Here is a 17,691-nt window from a genome sequence, read left to right as displayed (position 1 = left end):
GGTTGGCCCTTTGGCCAGCCCTCATGGTCCTTCACTTCATCAAATCTGGCCCTTTTTGAAAAAAGTTTGGACACCACTGTAAGGGTTGCAGTTGTGCCAGGGGTTATGAAAGGATCAGAGGATCAGTAAATTCTGTGGACTGAAACCAAAGAACTCACCTGCTCAGAATTCCAAGACATATTTCTATAATAATAAATTGGTATGGCATTTACCCCTCCAAGTTTTTAATACCTAATACAATAAAAGAGTACCATCATGTGCCTAATAGCAGATATAAAGTATCTGGGGGTAGTCCATCTCCCATAAAATAGCCTTTAGCCTTAATTCAAATCCATTGATTCCTGTTCCAGTTAAACCTGTAGAACTTAATATGTCTTTTAATCCTTTTATTGTAAGATAGGATAAAATTAATTTTACACTAGGACTGTGCAAAGCCAATTAACATGATCTTTAGAGTTATTTAGTAAAGTGCTTCAAACTGCTAAATTTATCCTGACCTCTTGGTTGCACTCCCTGACTGCTTTTTAAATGAAGTAATCAATATCTTGCAACCTTTTAAACAGCTTAAACTTTTTTCAGATTTTTTTTACCTATATTTTATTTAAACAGATTAGGGATGAAAAATATACAGCTACAGTTGTCGACCATTTCCTGTAGGGCTGTTGTCTTTTTGTTTTGGTACTCGGTCAGTGTGCTTGGAAACCTTTGTAAATGTGGAGTCAAAATGTCCGTTTTGCAAATAATGAAGAAATCTGTCACTTCCATTTACTTAGTGCATAGAAAGTGTGCTATCTCTACAACTTAAATGCAGAAACCTTCCTTCTTCCCCAGCGTAGCTTCTCCCCCCCCCCCCCACATAGGGCTATTTGAGGTTATTAATTTTCTCACCGTGATAGGGTGATCAACCGTCCTGTCAAGAAAATGGATCTCTGTGTCACCCTTTAGCATGATTAAATGGAGGCACATCGCTGTGAGAAAATACCAAATTTTCACGAGACAAATGAAACTTGTAGCAAGGACAACTTTTATAGACATTATTTCATTTTAAAATCTCCCATTTGGCTGTCAGTTTATTTGTTGGGAAGGGTTGCCATTAATTGCATGTTCCTCCTAATAACTCAAAAGACAGTAAGGGGGGGGGCAGTTTCACACCTAAATCTCTTACACAGAACAAAATGTCAGCTAGTGTCCTCTAGTGAACATAGCTCGGTTACGTAAACTGAGTTGCTAATCAGCTCCCCAAAACTCTTTGTCCCAATCCACTTCCTCTGCTCTTTCTGGCACTAAAACGCTTGCAGCTTTTAAGCCTGGCTGCAGAACATTGAAATCTCTTGAAAAAGGGGGTCAGGAGCCTCAAAGTGCTTTCAGACAGGCGCTTCTTGTGAAAGAAACGCATCCGTAGAGCAGAACTGGAAAAGGCAGTCAACACGTTGATATGTTTTCCCCTTGCTTCTTGAGGTTTTAACATAGGGTTGCCTTGCTAAACCTGGACTCGCCAGAAAGAAGCATTTGGCCCTAAATGAATCCCGATAAAACGAAGGGTTAACTTGAGCTTGCTTTAATCAGACAAAAGGAAGAGCCAACGAGGGGGCTCCTCTCTCTCCCTTTTTGTTTTTCGAGGGGGGAGTTTGCCAAGTGCCCCTGTTGTTTAATTTCCTACTGGAAACAGCACATGTGTGGGGCTTTCTCTCCCCCACCCCAGTTCTTTTCTTTAAACAGTGACCATTGCAGAGGCTGAGTGGTTGGGGTCAATGCCTTGCCTATTGATCAGTATCCCTGCAGTCCCCCAGCTCCAGCATCTGCTTCATTGGCTTCTTTCAGTGCTTGCTTCAGTACATTAGAATAGAAATCCATAACCAGAGCTGTGCTCATCCGAGCAGGGGAAGAAACTAAATTAAATGGTATAAAACAATCTTGGATCAGGAGTTTGTGCCAATTCATCTTGATCTAAGATGTCACACCGGGCTCTCTGTCTGAGCACCTGGGCTAGAGGCAGCCATAGTGAAAATAGATGGAGCTGCGATCATTCATTTGTCAGCTAAGGAGCTCGGCAGCGGTTAGCAATTCCCTTCTGCAGAGGTCAGCTGACAGAACAATCAGTGCAACTGCAGAATGGAGCTTTCCTTTGAACTATTGTTATGGAGCATGCTTCTTGGGGTGGGGGGGCTGGAGGGGAGGGGAGCGTGGTGGTTTCCTTCCAGATCATTGTGCTCTGAGGGAAGCGAATTAAAAAATGGATCTGCCTAGGCAGACCCCGGTTGCGGTTTGTGTTGCGTTTAACGGTAGTGATTATATATATATATATATATATATATATATATATATATATATATATACACACACACAAACTGCAGGTGATTAAAATTGTTACGTATCACTTAGCGTAGAGTCCATTTTCATCTTTCTTTTTCCATACAAGGTGACTATTGATTTTTATTTTTTTTAAAGCTCCTCTCCTTCTCATTGTTAAAGATCACCCCCACCCACTCCTTTGGGTGTAAAACTATCAGAACTAGAGCTGAACTGGGAATCGCTTTTCTTAACAGAGGTTCCAGTGCTCTTTTTTCCTTTTCTTTTAAAAGAGAGAGAGAGAGAGAGAGAGAGAGAGAGAGAGAGAGAGAGAGAGAATTCATTTGCTGCAGTTTGGGCATACCGTAGCAGAGCGTTTTTTATTATTAATTCTCACTTTGTTAATCTCCAGACCTTGTAATTCTGTCTGTGAGTACCAAGTGGTCTCCTCTGATTTCTCTCAGAAGAGATTTAACATGATAGTGTAGCAGAGAAGAGTGAGACTTTTAATACGTTGGCTATAATATACACAAGTCTGTTTCCTGGTGCATTGAAGAAGTTATAGCTATACCTCAAAATGCAGTTGAAGTCATGGGTGATATGCGAGCCATAGTCACGAGTAGACCCATTAAAATCAGTGGACTTGTCCATTAATTTCAGCGAATCTCTTCAGAGCATGACTTAAATAGGTAACATGCAGTGTCCTTAAATTTTGTAAATGCAGCCCTGCATGCTTATAATTATTTATTATTTCTTTAAGTCATCTCCTGTCCTTCTCTTTAGCTGACAAGGCTCCCAAAGCAGCTTAGAAAAACTAGTACAGTCCCTGCCTTCTTCTGGTGTACAGTCTAAATGGCATGAAACAGAAGGAAAAAGTGATGGGGAGGTGGAAGGGGGAAGAACAAGCTTGGATCATCCTTTCTTAAAGTTAGAGTTCTTGTAAAGACCACCTGGGGTGCAGACAGCCTGCTAGTATTGCTGCGTTGTTCATATTCCTTTGCCTACCGCATTCTTGCATTATTTCATCCACTAATGTAAACTGCTTTAGGGTCTGCATCTTTGACTTAACAGTAAGACCCAGAAGCCATGTAAAGTAAGTATTTTAAGGCAGCAAGGGATTGCGTGCTCCAGCCCTTCTGTGACCTTGACCCCTAGGCCAGTGTAACCTAGAAAGTGAAACTTAATGCAAGGGAGAGGGAACTTTTCCAGTTGGGTAACTGTCTAGCCTTTCTTGTTATAAATACGTCCCAGCATTTATAATGTACTGCCATAACGGAGTGCAGGAAAACATAAATCCATATATTTCATTTGGTGAAACAACTATTTGGCTTTTCAAAGACATCTGAATGCAGCCCTGCCCAGGGAAATGTTTTTAATATTTTGTTGGGAGCCACCCAGAGTGACTGGGGCAATATGATAATGTTGATGATGAATTTATTATATGTACCCTACAATAAAGCACAATACATTTAAAAAATCCCTATACAGGGCTGCCTTCAGATGTCTTTGAAAAGTCATATAGTTATTTATCTTCTTGACTCTGGTAGGAGGGTGTTTCACAGGGTGGGTACCACTACCAAAAAGACCCTTTGCCTGGTTCCCTGTAAATTCACTTCTCACAGGGAGGAAACCACCAAAAGGCCTTTGGAGCTGGACCTCAGTGCCTGGGCTGAACGATGGAGACGTTCCTTCAGGTATACTGGGCTGAGGCCATTTAGGGCTTTAAAGGTCAGCACCAACACTTTGAACTGTGCTTGGAGACATACTGGGAGCCAATGTAGATCCTTTAGGACCAGTGTTTATATGGTCCTGGCAGCCACTCCCAGGCACCAGTCCAACTGTTGCATTCTGGATTAGGATTCCTGTTAGCATATGAGAGATGTCCACTATCTGTACCTTCCAGAAACAGTTGAAAATATTTTTGTTCCGACAGGTTTTCCCAGGTAGATAAATAAGTCTTTGCCAGGAGTTACTATTTTGGATGGTTTCAGTTTTGTTTCAAATATATTTACTGTTTTTTAAAAAACTGTTTTCAGTTGTTTTTATTATACATCGCCTTAAGACAACTGCTGGAGCACCACCATAGAGAAAGACCTATACCATGTGTTTCATTGGTTGCACAGCAAGTATTAGGAGAACAAGGAAGTGGCTACTACACCACTTTTTTAAAAAAAGAATAATAAAAGGAATCATAAGGCGTATATTTAAATTCTTTGCACAGTGAAAGGACCACCAGAGTTGCTGGAGTTAGAACAGTTTATGAACCACCTGTCCTAATGCTCTTTGTGTTGTGTTTCAGGTTCTCTGTCTGGATTTCCGCAAATGAAAAAAATATCTATGTCGTACGAAGAGAGGCGAAAGCAAGCTACTGCTATAGTTCTGCTAGGAGTAATTGGAGCAGAGTTTGGCGCGGAAATTGAACCTCCAAAGTTGCTGACCAGGCCGCGCAGCTCTAGCCAAATTCCCGAAGGGTTTGGCTCAACGAGTGGTGGATCCAACTATTCTTTGGCGAGGCATACGTGTAAGTTTCTCTCTGCCCACTCCCCCTTGATGCAAGCTGTATAGCGAAATATGTATTGCTATTGTATTCTGTTATATGGCCCATTTCAGTAACAATGGAAAAGCCTGGCTTCCTGCCATGAGAACCAAGATGCAGAGAGCCACTGGTTCATACACACGCCACCACCCCTCTCTTCCTCCATGCACCAGAGGACGAAATCCAAAACGGAAGCTTTTGCATTTAGACTATTTCATCCCAAGGAACTTCCAAGGGTTCTGAAGGGCCACAGGTCTAAGACACTGTTTAATGATCATAAAGGTAAAGGTAAACCATTAGGTCCAGTCGTGGCCGACTCTGGGGTTGCAGCGTTCATCTCGCTTTACTGGCCGAGGGAGCCGGCATACAGCTTCCGGGTCATGTGGCCCGCATGACTAAGCTGCTTCTGGCGAACCAGAGCAGCGCACGGAAACGCCGTTTACCTTCCCGCCGGAGCAGTACCTATTGATCTAATTGTATTTTGACGTGCTTTCGAACTGCTAGGTTGGCAGGAGCAGGGACCGAGCAACGGGAGCTCACCCCGTTGCGGGGATTCGAACCGCCAACCTTCTGATCGACAAGTCCAAGGCTCTGGGCCACCCGCGTCCCTTTAATGATCATAGCCCCATATATATGTGTGTGCATATCTGGGAGCTGTTGAAAACCTATCTTTGCTACCCAAACACAGGATCTATTCACATGCTCTTAGTACTCTTAGAACTGATCCAGGAAGACCACTCTAAAATGCCTTAAAACAACAACAACAACTAGTTCCCCCCCCTAAATTTGTCCCTAGTTTGTCGCCATTAGCTCAGGAAGCACTGTCTTTTCTGGACTACCCCTCTTTTTGTTCATTTACCCCTTCCATGTTTTCATGGAATACTTTCATGTCCTTTTTTGCAGCGATTTTTTCGTGTCCTTTTTCTGCAGCTCTCACTTTGCTCCTTTTATCTTTGGGGGGAAGCTGGATCAAGAATTTACAATCCCACTTTTTTTTACTAGCGATGTCTTAATAGCAAAACTGAAATGTAAAGTTAATTATTCAAAAATGCTTTGGGTGACCATCCAAACCTCTGAGAAGTTACTCATTTTTTTTATTCCCCTAGTTTATGAATATTGTAGGTGATTACCAGAATGGTTCCACAAACCAGTGGCCTTGGATGAATTCCTAAAGGTTACAGTAATACTCTTTCATTGCATTGAATCTAATAAGGCTGAGTGCTCTTGGGTCTTGTGTATACTTTCTTTCCAGATATACCTTTGTCTCATGCTTAATTCTTAATGCAGACACCACTTAGCTGAGTTTAAATCCAGCGTTACAATTCTAATAATCCTTCTGTGTTCTTTGTATGGGCCACACTGTACCCATGACTGCCACACCTCCCTTCTTCCCATTGTCAATAAGTGAAGGTGAAAGGTAGGATGGGAACAACTTTCACTGGAAAGTCTTCATTCTGCTCTGTCATCATATTCTGTGCACCCTCACATTCATCCCATGAATTTTAATATCTTTTGAAATCTGAAGTGGGAATTTAAATCGGTGCACTTCCTGTTACGCTTTTCAAAATATAATATACGGCCTGGTTTCTTGGAAGAACTTTATTTTACTTTGTTTTATGTTTTGTATCTGAACACCAGTGTATCTTAATGTGCTTTCATTGCAATATCAGAACCTTTATTTCACCATTAGCACCCAAAAAAGGTCTTTTTGACAGTATCTCTGCTGAAAAAAAGAGGCGGTAGAGGTTTAATTCAGAGATTTGCATTTCACCTCCTGCATTTCCATGCTTATTGTCTGCTTTGTTGAGGTTTACACACTGCCATCCAGGTTCTTCCTCCACAATGGAAATGCACAAAGAACATCTTGACAGAGTGAGGTTACTTATCATTAATTGTAGTTCTCTGAGAGACTGAGTGTTGCCTCTCTATAATCACATTTGTTGACCCCTTTGCCTTTTCCCTCGAGTGCTGCTCCCTCATAAGGAGGAGCAGAAGTTCTCTCTCTCTCCAACACAACTGCAAATATATGATACCGCAAGTCCCTTTGGGATTGAAAATATTGGCTGCCCCTTGTCTCATGTGAACTTTGGATAATACTTGTAGTAGACCATGTTCATTCTGTAAACTAGTTTCAGCACGCAAACCATAAATACTTGAATGCTTATTCTTATCCCTGAGTACTGCTAAGAATTCAGAAGATGGATTGTCATTCTGAACTAGTCTTCATAATTGCTTGACGTTAAAAAAAAAACTTGTAGTGATTAGGCCCTGTTTGAAGAATTAATTAAAGGAGGATTCAGGTGACTTTTCCTCCCCACCCCCAAAATCGTGTTGCTTCTCTTTTGCCACGTGTACACAACCAAGTCATGTGAAGGGATCCCTCATACAATTGGCTTCATCTTGACTTAGTTGTTTGGCAAACCACGAAGATCTGTCCTTGGAATGTGCAGTGAAGAAAACGTGGTATCCTTCCCTATGAACAATTTCAATACTAGGGTTGTCCTAAGTGCTGATTGTGAACATCTAGTCTGAGCGGGCGCATGTAGTAGACACAAAGTCCAGGGACAAAAGGAGACACACCATTGTTCCAGGCCAGGATCCAATAAACAAGGTGTGGTCAAGCAGAGATGAAGTTACAGTAAGGCTAAGTAGATAAAGGAGAAAGTAGGTCCAGATAGGTGAGGTCAGGCAAAACAAAAGGTGAAAACAGAGGCAGGCTATGGGGTTACTTCAGCAACCAGGAAACCCAGAATGAACAGTAAGATTGGCAGCTAGCCCTGCCCCTGGGGAGTAGAGCCTCTACTCATAAAGGGTCCCTGCCTGTTTTAGAAGCTTAGCTGAAGTCTTCAGAGCCTGAAGAAGGTAATATGACCTCTTCAGAGAGGTTTTAGCACCACAGACACCTCAGGTGGTGGAATTTCAAGAAGGTGGTAGGTGCTGAACGCTGATTTTGAGGGTACCTTCTCTTGAAGGTTCAAGAAGTCCTCTGTATCATGTCCCCTGGCAACATCTTCCATTGTCTTTTGTTAACTAACACATCACTGGGGGAGGGACTCCACCCCCCTTCTTGTATGGTGCTTAATGACCCACCTTTCATCAGGGTAATGTCTCGGCCATCACCTATTTTGTCCTTTGATGACACCTCTCTCAGCCAGTCTGGCCACGCTGGGAGAACACACAGAACATCTGAAACTGAAGTCATATCATCGATCCTCCTAACTCAGTATTGCCTGTTTTGAACAGCAGCATCTCTCCAGGATCTCGTGTAGAACCCCGCTCCCCAAGAATGAGCTCTTCCACTGAGCTGGTCCTCTCTCCCAAGGACCAAATGCAAACCACTTTAAGCTCTTAGGAGGAGGAACAATATGTAATAAACACAAATATTGTGGAAATTCAGATCATCCTCAGTGAAAACACAACTTTAGTATGATCAAGTTGCAGGATGCCTGATCTAAAATAATGAGCGGGGGGAAAGAGTCTGCAGCCGAACTGTGTATTGTCCCTCCAGCAGTTTAAATTGCAATAACAATTAGAAAGTAGCTCATTTTGATACATATCATTGATTTACTATGATAAGATGTAAAACTCTTATCACATGCTTGCTACTGTTGTTTTTAATGCCAATTAATTGTGATATTTCTGCTCTGTAAGGAAGGATGTGATTCTTTAGGAATTCACGCAGTGACCTTGCCTGACATCTCACATTAATCTCTGTTGACCTTACAAATGGTTCATGAGATATTTAATTATAAAATGCCATGTAAAGAATTTCTCATTACAAATTCACCACATCACACCTAAGCAGCAGCTAATGCTATGTTTATAAAGTTAATGGGCTGATAAATCTGAATGACTCTTCTGTCCTGAATATGAAAATACTCTGTTCGGTCATTAAAGCAGTGTATTTTTCCAACCATGTGCCATCAATATACCTATTAATGATGAGCATTTTGCACTTCAACTCAGTCAGTGTCATGTCTCAAAATTTATTATCGGGCAGTGTGGATGTTGAGCTTTTTCCAAATGTGTTGTTTATTTCTAACATGCCTGAGTCGCATGTAATGCAATTTAAAACACAATGGACGCAACAAATCAGGCACGCCCATTAAAGGTTTAACCCTGGTAACAGACCAAGCCCCAGTGAAAGCTTTGCGGTGTCTCTGAGCAATGGGAAAGGCCTGTCTGCATTAAGCCCCAATCAACTTGCCTGCATTAAGCCCCAATCAACAATCATACATTTCTCAATCACAGCCAGATACTCTGCAAGCGCTGAGAAGACAGGAGCCAAGGCAGATTAAAAGAGAATTTGGAATTGACACCATCATACATCAGGGACTGGACTCATGCAAATTGAATAGAGCCATATGGAGCCCAAGAGATCTGCAAGGGAGATCCACAACGTTAGCTGCTAGGATAGCGTTGGTGACAAGCATGTGAAGTGATGGCGCTACATCATGTGTTTCCATAATTACAAGTTATGGTGAAGATGGGGGATTCCAAACAGTAGTTTCACTTTGTGAAGTGATCCCCTATTTGTCATTGTGCCTGGTCCCACCTTCAAGGTCAGCTTTGAAACTAATTAGATGTGTTCCCTCAAGGGGGCTTGCTGTACTGACAGGAGCATGCTCCAACAGTGTTTCCATCCTGTATACCTGAAGGAGCGTCTCCACCCCCATTGTTCAGCCCAGACACTGAGATCTAGCACCGAGGGCCTTCTGGCGGTTTCCTCATTGCAAGAAGTGAGGTTACAGGGAACCAGACAGAGGGCCTTATCGGTAGTGGCGCCCGCCCTGTGGAACGCCCTCCCTTCAGATGTGAAGGAAATAAGTAGCTATCTTATCTTTAAAAGACATCTGAAAGCAGCCCTGTTTGGGAAGTTTTTAATATTTAATACTGTATTGTTTTTAACACTCGATTGGAAGCCGCCCAGAGTGGCTGGGGAAACTCTGGGTATAAACTGGGGTATAAATAATAAATAATAAAGTATTATTATTATTATTATTATTATTATTATTATTATTATTATTATTATTATTATTATTATACCAGGTTCTCCAACACTATGGGCATAAGCATTGTCTACTGTGTTCAAAGCAACTGCATTAGAGCCATTTTAAAGGTTTGCCTTCTGCACGTGCTGTTGAGGAAAGTTAGGGGCAGATGGAGCTTGTCAACCTGGGAAGTTAGACTATCTAGGAGAAGGAAAACTCTGACGCTAAACCTCCGCTGCTTTGTGGGATATCTTTGGGAGAAGAAAAGCCTAAGGAGTAAACCCTACACAAATCCTGAGTGGAGTCCCTAAAGTGTTTGAATGGTGCCTTGAACGCCTCCTTCCAGCAACTCCTGCAGCCAAGCTGGTACCCAACATATTGCTCTGCTTTCCTTTGGACCATATCAGCGATGCTGAGAGGGGGGCATTGTTGTCTAGGTGGCCCAGGACCTCCATACACACTGCCCAGGCTTGCGCCCCAGGGAAGTCACTTGGATGCTGCTGACGCATTGGTTTGACTTCACCCTCAGAGGTGCACTCCATTGTCACTTAAAACAGACGCTAATAACATTGTTTGCTGAATATGAGTTTCTTCTTGTAAGTGCAATAGCATTGAGAACAAAACTCTGGTTTAGGATTCAGACATGTTAGTTTCCATGTAAGATAGAATATGGTTGATAGGTATTAAATATAAGTGGTACAGTTCATATTCTGCTGAAGTTAATAGTAGTTAATTTATTTATTTCAGTGGTCCATTTTTTTCAGTTTGTAACTTACAGTACAAACATTTATATTAATTTGACACGGTAAGATAATTACAGCACACTGAAGTTAATATTCACATGGGGAAATGCTAAATGCTACATTCCTGATTTTTAACAGGCTATCAGGTTTTGCTGCAGTTCTAATTATATACTGTTTTAAATATTGAGGTAAATGACCATTTTAATAGCCCTGTGAAATTAATTTTAACTAGAAATGCAGATATAAAATCTGATTCAGGCTTGGGGGGGGAGGGTCGCAGTTATTTCTGTTGCACACTTCTAGATTATAAACAAATATGGGTGGAAAATAACAATTGTTTACTGTTTCCATAGCACTTTAATATAGTTTCATAGCTGGGCTAAGAATACATTTAAAGCTGGTATAGTTGGATTCTCTCCATAAATTGAAACAAGACTGAGCTAAAGCTCATTTACTGTCTTGGAACGGAATTGATCTTGCTTTCACATTTGATTCACCCACTGCAGATTTTGAGAGGAAGAAAAATAGCATTGTTAGGTCAGTTTAACTAGGCCAGAGTTAGACAGAGAAGATTGGCAAACCCGTTGTTCTAATTCTTTTCTCTTTCTTTGTGGGCAATTTTATTAGCGATTGGGCTGATTTAAATGCATTTTACTGCCTGTATAACATAAATGTGCACGTGTATTGTTCTCCCATCCCTGCCCAGAGAGTGATGTTGCTGCTTTCTGCATCCTTGTATATTTGATTAAGGCATCCACAGGTCTGAAGGAACCATGTGCACCTTAATGCTATAAAAGATGACACACACAAGTTGATTGCTGCCATCTTACACGTTGAGCCCTCCCATTGCTATCATGTAGAACTATTGATGAAGCAGCTGTGTTCATTCCCACTCCGTCTAGGTCAGCAGCATTGCATCAACATGCTTTGTCGCTAGCCTTAAATTGCTGAATATCTTGATTTCCCATCTACCGAGATCAAATGCATTTATTTATTTCTTTAAAAAATAGCTGGAATTATTTTCTTTTTAGCATCTGTGATTGAGAGATCTCACTGACGTGGACCTCTGTTTTTATCTAAAAATGCATATGGATCATCGCCTCACTCAAAGGTTCACAGGTAGACATTTGGGAACATGTTTTTGAAAACCATGAAAATTCTTGGCAGAACTGATTGGCAGAATATTCCTTTTTATTGCTCTCTTTCTTCTTTAAAAAAACTACAACAGCTTTATCTACAAACTCTGGCAGATAAGATATATTTTTTAAAAATCATAGTATGTCAAACAATGAAGTACAATAGTGAGCCTCATCTGGCAGGCTTGTTCCAAAGCCTCGGGGTCTCTCTCTGCCAATGTCTTGATCTGCTTTAGTGGTGATACCTTGGGCAGAGTGTTTACCAACAATTTCAGCTGGCCAGTGAGAAGAGGCAGATCCAAAGATGTAATGCCCTGCTTGCGTGTTTGCTTTCTCAAAGCTAAAAAACGGCACTCGCATATCCTCCAACATTCTCAAATGAAAGCAAGGATTTTAGGACGCTAAAATATTATACCCCGCCCATCTGACTGAGTTGCCCCAGCCATTCTGGGCAGCTTCCAACATATATAACAAACATAATAAAACATTAAACATATTTTTTTTTTAAAAAAACTTCCCTATACAGAGCTGCCTTCAGATGTCTTCTAAATATTGCACAGTTATTTATCTCCTTGGCTCAGGGGTGGCATAACTCCATACCCTCCAACATTTCTCCAATGAAAATAGGGATGTCCTAAGGAAAAGTGGGACATTCTGGGTCTGGGATCAAATTAGAAACTGGGACGGCTTCTGTAAAACTGGGACTGTCCCTGGAAAATATGGGCATTTGGAGGCTCTGCACTCATTTCATATGTAAATACAAATTTCCATTGCCATGTTTCATTGCCATATGTTTAAATGGGCAGTCCATTCTCTTCTCCCAGAAATTGTTGGCGGACTCCAAAATGTGTATAAGCTTCGACTTGCTGGCATTTTCTTTGCTCTTGATTTCTGTACCACTGAAGGCAAATTAGCTCCTCTGGGAGCTTACTTACAGAACTGCATATGCTAATTGCACTGTATAAAAATCATATAAATTTGCCAAATATATCTGTTCCCTTTCCCTGACCAATATGACTCCCAGCTACCTAAAACTTCCCATGTGCTAATGTCTTTATATAACACAGACACGAGTATTTGCAGAATCTCCTTGGAGATTAAATAAATAAATAAATAAATAAATAACATGGGGTGCTCACTTCCTGTTTTCTGACATCCTTGGTCAACATAAGCAAAGAAGGCAAGAATGGAGAAGGAAAAGAAGTTGCCCAGACTTCTTAAAAAGAGGTGATTTCCAACTCCTTGCTCCTGGCAGTCACTAAGTAGATACTGGGCCTCTTTTATGGCATAGCTGATTCATGGGCTCATCTTTGACCTCTCCTGAATATCTGGCGCTCTTTCTGAGAGGCTGGGCCAGTTAGTGTTTGGGAAGACTGTCTGAATTGATACATTCCAAGGAATGGTGTATGGAGGCAGAACAGGCAACATAAACTAATGCATGACTCCTTATGCAAAAAATGCTGAGGATCTGTATTGTGATACCTGAGGTGTGTGTGGGGGGGGGGGATACATATTGAATCCCACAACAGACTGAAAATAACTAATTGCCTTGGATCCATTGCATTTAAAGGAGACAAGTTAATACCATGCAGACAGAAGAATTGTGACCAACTGTCTTCAAGGGTGAAACAAGCAGCATGGCAATAATCTGACATCTCACTTCATGTTTCCACAAACTTCTCCCCTTCAGTGGTTGCGTGGTCACACAAAATGCAACAAGAGGCATTGGTCTTCTATTTTTGTTGACAGTTCTGACTCTCTTATAATACCTAGCTCTGCTTTAAAGCTCTCCTCTCAGCCTTAACCCCAGCTAACTTAACCCCCCCTTCTTTTGCTCTCCAGTTGAAAGTACAGTGGTACCTCGGGTTACATACGCTTCAGGTTACAGACTCCGCTAACCCAGAAATATTACCTCGGGTTAAGAACTTTGCTTCAGGATGAGAACAGAAATCGTGCTCCGGCGGCACGGCAGCAGTGGGAAGCCCCATTAGCTAAAGTGGTGCTTCAGGTTAAGAACAGTTTCAGGTTAAGAATGGACCTCTGGAACGAATTAAGTACGTAACCAGAGGTACCACTGTATCCAGAATCTGAAAAGGGGGGCGGGGAGTGAGTCAGCAGCATATGTCATTGTTTGAGTGATGCAATGATCATCCTGCACAGTTCCATTTACAAGGATCTCCATTAGAAAGTACAGGAAACCAAGGCTAACATAGTATTCATATACTTGACAACTTTGTTAATGTTCCCTAGTGCTTGTGGCTTATTTTCTTTCTCTCCTTGAGGAAAATGTTCTAAATCTGGGCTCCTTGTTTGGGTCTAAATGTATTCAGAGTCCCCCCCGCTCTGTAAATGAAAGGACTTCTTTAACAGCTAATAGACTACAGTAGTGATTGGAGTTCAACCTTCGCAGGCCTTCCGTAACAGCAAACAATTTTTTTTTTACCCATTCATGATACAAGAGCAGGATTAACGGAGCAGGATTTTGAAAAACATATTGCTAGCATCCTATTTGTCTTCATTTTATTCTTCACTGAGCCCCAATATTTGCTTACAATTTTTTGAGGGGAAAAATGCACCAGAAATCTTCATTTTCAAGCCTTCCCAGTAATGCTCTTGTAGCATAGATGGGATAAGCCACCTTTAAAACGTATACCCTTGCTCCTTTTTACAGTAAAGCCATAAAAAGCTGGCAGGCAAATAAAGAGACGGATCTTAAGCCTCTTTTAATAAAACAATTAAAGTAATAAAGTAATCTCTTACTGTTTTATTAATTTCATTGGTAGAACATAAAGGGCTTTGGGTGAAATCTTGAAATCAATTGGAGTCTTCCCCTGAGGTTCAAAAAGTCAAGATTTTATCTCGTATATTTGCACTTATGAGCACATATTTAAGTTTCATTTTAGGTGATAGCGACAAAAATCAGCAAAGGTTAAAACTACTTTTCTAGAGGATTATAGGAAATAGGCTGGCTAGGGCTTAGCGAAGCGAGGGAGGTCTTCTCAACTGCAGTAAAGAGACTGGGATTGTGAGCTTTGTTTCCCACAGCCTCTTCCTGGATTGAGTACCCTCTCACCAGATGTTCCCATGGCTGAGAGATGTTGTTGTTGTTTAGTCGTGTCCAACTCTTCGTGACCCCATGGACCAGAGCACGCCGGGCACTCCTGTCTTCCCCTGCCTCCCGCAGTTTGGTCAAACTCATGCTGGTAGCTTCGAGAACACTGTCTAACCATCTCGTCCTCTGTTGTCCCCTTCTCCTTGTGCCCTCAATCTTTCCCAACATCAGGGTTTTTTTCAGGGAGTCTTCTCTTCTCATGAGGTGGCCGAAGTATTGGAACCTCAGCTTCACAATCTGTCCTTCCAGTGAGCACTCAGGGCTGATTTCCTTAAGAATGGAAAGGTTTGATCTTCTTGCAGTCCATGGGACTCTCAAGAGTCTCCTCCAGCACCATAATTGAAAAGCAAACCCGAGGTACCACTGTATATATAACAGGGATGGAGAAACCTGTGACACTCCCAGTGTTGGACCGCAACTCCCATCATTCCAGACCATCAACCGTGCTGTTAGGGCTGATGTGGTCCAACAGCTTTTGGAGATCCACAAATTCCCCATCCCTTCTATAAAAGTTTGGGTCAGCAGAGAAGAGTTTGACTCAGCATTGTTTCTATATAAAGCTTCTATGATTACAGAGGTTATATGGCTGGGCCAAGAGCAGCCTCTCCTTGTCTCCTTTCTAATTCCCTTCCCTATAGTGTCAAACTAAAACATTTGATGTGGAGGCATTGTGTCGCAATCTTCAGTGTCCCCACTCCAGTTTACTGGCTGCTGTTTACAGGGGTGAGAAACTTAACAGCGACATAACCCTTGGGTCACAGGCTTTACTTTGCTCCTATATGTGCTGCTTTTGTGCTGCCTATTGTTGTTTTTATTGTTGTAGCTTTTAAAAATGTTCCAGCTTTAATTGTTCTATCTTACTGTTTTTTGTTTTGCTGTAATTTTAACTTTTGGCGAGCCACCTTGGGAATATCCGTAAGTCATTTAAGCAAATTGGTGGTTTACTAGATTTTATGAAAGGGGAGGAGATTCCATGTTTCAGCTCTTGCTTTCAGAAGTAGCCGTGCAAACCCTTCTTGTGCACTTCAACCCTCAGATGACTAAGATGTCGGTGGGTGTTTATAGAGAGAGAGAGACTGTGTAGTCAAGTACCAAATCCAGAGGTGTTACAGACTTACCTTGCTCTCCATATTTTGCTTCATTAAAACATAGCATACAAGGATAACTGTGATTGACAAGGATCACTGTGACAAAGCGTGTTCTCCTTCATGGAGAGCACGTGTTGCAGTGGGGGCCGCCAGGGCACTCCAAAGTTGGGGGCGGGCTAATTGATTGTTGGCCACTGATGCGATTGGGGCTTCCCTTGTTGTTGGGAAGAAGTTAATGTTGCCATTTATTGATTGACAGCCAGAAATACTCAAACTCCTTGCACGAGGCTAGGGCTTCCTCTTTTCGCCCGTGCATCGGATTGCCCCTCCCTAGAATTAGGGTTGTTCGCTTTGACCTTGCTATGCCTGTCATGGGGTCGTCTGCTTTGGAGCGGGGGCCTGGTAGGAATTTTGTCCATCTGGCTGATTGGCTGGGGCCATTTGGTTTTTGCCTACTGCGTAGCAAATCGTCACAACTTGTAAGGTTCATGGTTAGGCATTGGTTTATGGTTTGGTTGGTTGAGGGGCATGGATTGGCTGTGCCTGCCCCTCTAATGCTGCTGCTGCAAGGGATTCCGTTAAAGGAATTGGGGGCTAACTATTGCTTGTCCACTCTGTCAAGGGGGCTCGGGCCATAGCAATGAGCTCCTGGTTGCATTTGGGGTGAGGGCAGGTTCCCTGCTCCGCGTAACCCCCAAGTGTATTCCCCCATTCTGACTTTTGCATCGTGCGGAATGTCAGTCTCTGGCATACTGAATTGTTGCTAATAATTTCACTGAAGAAGATAATGACTGAAATCTGTATGCCATGTTCTTGAAGTTGCACTGATTAAATCTATAGGGGTTAACGCTTCCTTTTACTTTACAGGATTTGTAATTAAATTGGGGACTATATACAAATCTTTTAATCTAAACATCATTTATTAGTTCTGGGGAAATTCATCTCTCCCCCCCCCCTCCAAATTCCATTCAGAAAGGAACGCTCAGTTATTATTTGAACGTAATCAAAAACCATAGCAAGGAAGACTCAAATTGCCAAAAGTTCCCAAGGATAATCGGCTCATTCGGTAAACAGCTGCCAATTAACCAGCTTTATTCTGTGCTGTGCCATTAATGTTTGCGTTATTTTGCAGATTCATCGGCATATATAGCATATTGTAATCCTTTGATCTATTATGTAAACTTGTTAATAGACACTGGGTAAATAGGAAGGCGCCAGCCATCACACGGCCTTGCTAATGCAGTCCTTGGCTACTGTACCAAGGCCAATGTATTGGCAGATTTGCATTAGCATAGACACTGCTCATCCTGCACTAGATAATGGACTCAAAGGTTAAGAGCAAAGGATCGCAACAGCCCCGATCAGCGGAGCTTTTCTAGGGCTAATTACCTCTTCACTGCGCTGACTCTAATGTGACATGTTTATTGCCTTAACTAACAACTCATTAGCTTAGTTGATGTTTTTGTCAATATTAATTCGTTCATTTAAGCCAAGTCAAAGCTTAAACAAAGATGTCCAGACTGAGAAGTGGGCAGCAGAGTGACTTTTGTTTAGTTCATCTTTTTCCCCCTCTCTCTCCCCTTAGCTCAATTTAAACAAGATAAATGTTGACAAGAGAAATATTTAGAGTGTCTGCAGGTTGTAGGTGTTTACTAATGTGCTAGTGTTCAAGGGCCAAGGCGCTTTATTTAAATAAGGGGGGGGAGGCTTAAATGATTTGAGAGCGGAATGTTTAATAAATTAAAATGCACACTTAATGGGTCTCTGGAAGAGCCATTTGAAAACAACTCTGGCCT

At 41.9% G+C, this 17,691-nt stretch overlaps 1 protein-coding gene across 4 annotated transcripts in view; it reads left to right on the top strand.

Annotated features, from left to right (window-relative positions):
- Positions 1 to 17,691, top strand: part of WDR7 (WD repeat domain 7) — a 211,299-nt gene that overhangs the window by 115,312 nt on the left and 78,296 nt on the right. For all 4 annotated transcript variants that reach the window (XM_081881350.1, XM_081881351.1, XM_081881349.1 and 1 more), the window contains one exon: positions 4,589 to 4,810. In XM_081881350.1, coding sequence (XP_081737476.1) covers positions 4,589 to 4,810 — 222 coding nt within the window. The remainder of the gene's footprint in view (positions 1 to 4,588; positions 4,811 to 17,691) is intronic.

The sequence above is a fragment of the Podarcis erhardii genome (genome assembly GCF_964252035.2).
Source record: "Podarcis erhardii genome assembly, chromosome: 11".
Classification (NCBI taxonomy): domain Eukaryota; kingdom Metazoa; phylum Chordata; class Lepidosauria; order Squamata; family Lacertidae; genus Podarcis; species Podarcis erhardii.
Note: the sequence above shows the minus strand (reverse complement) of the source record. Positions and strands in the feature narration are given on the sequence as shown.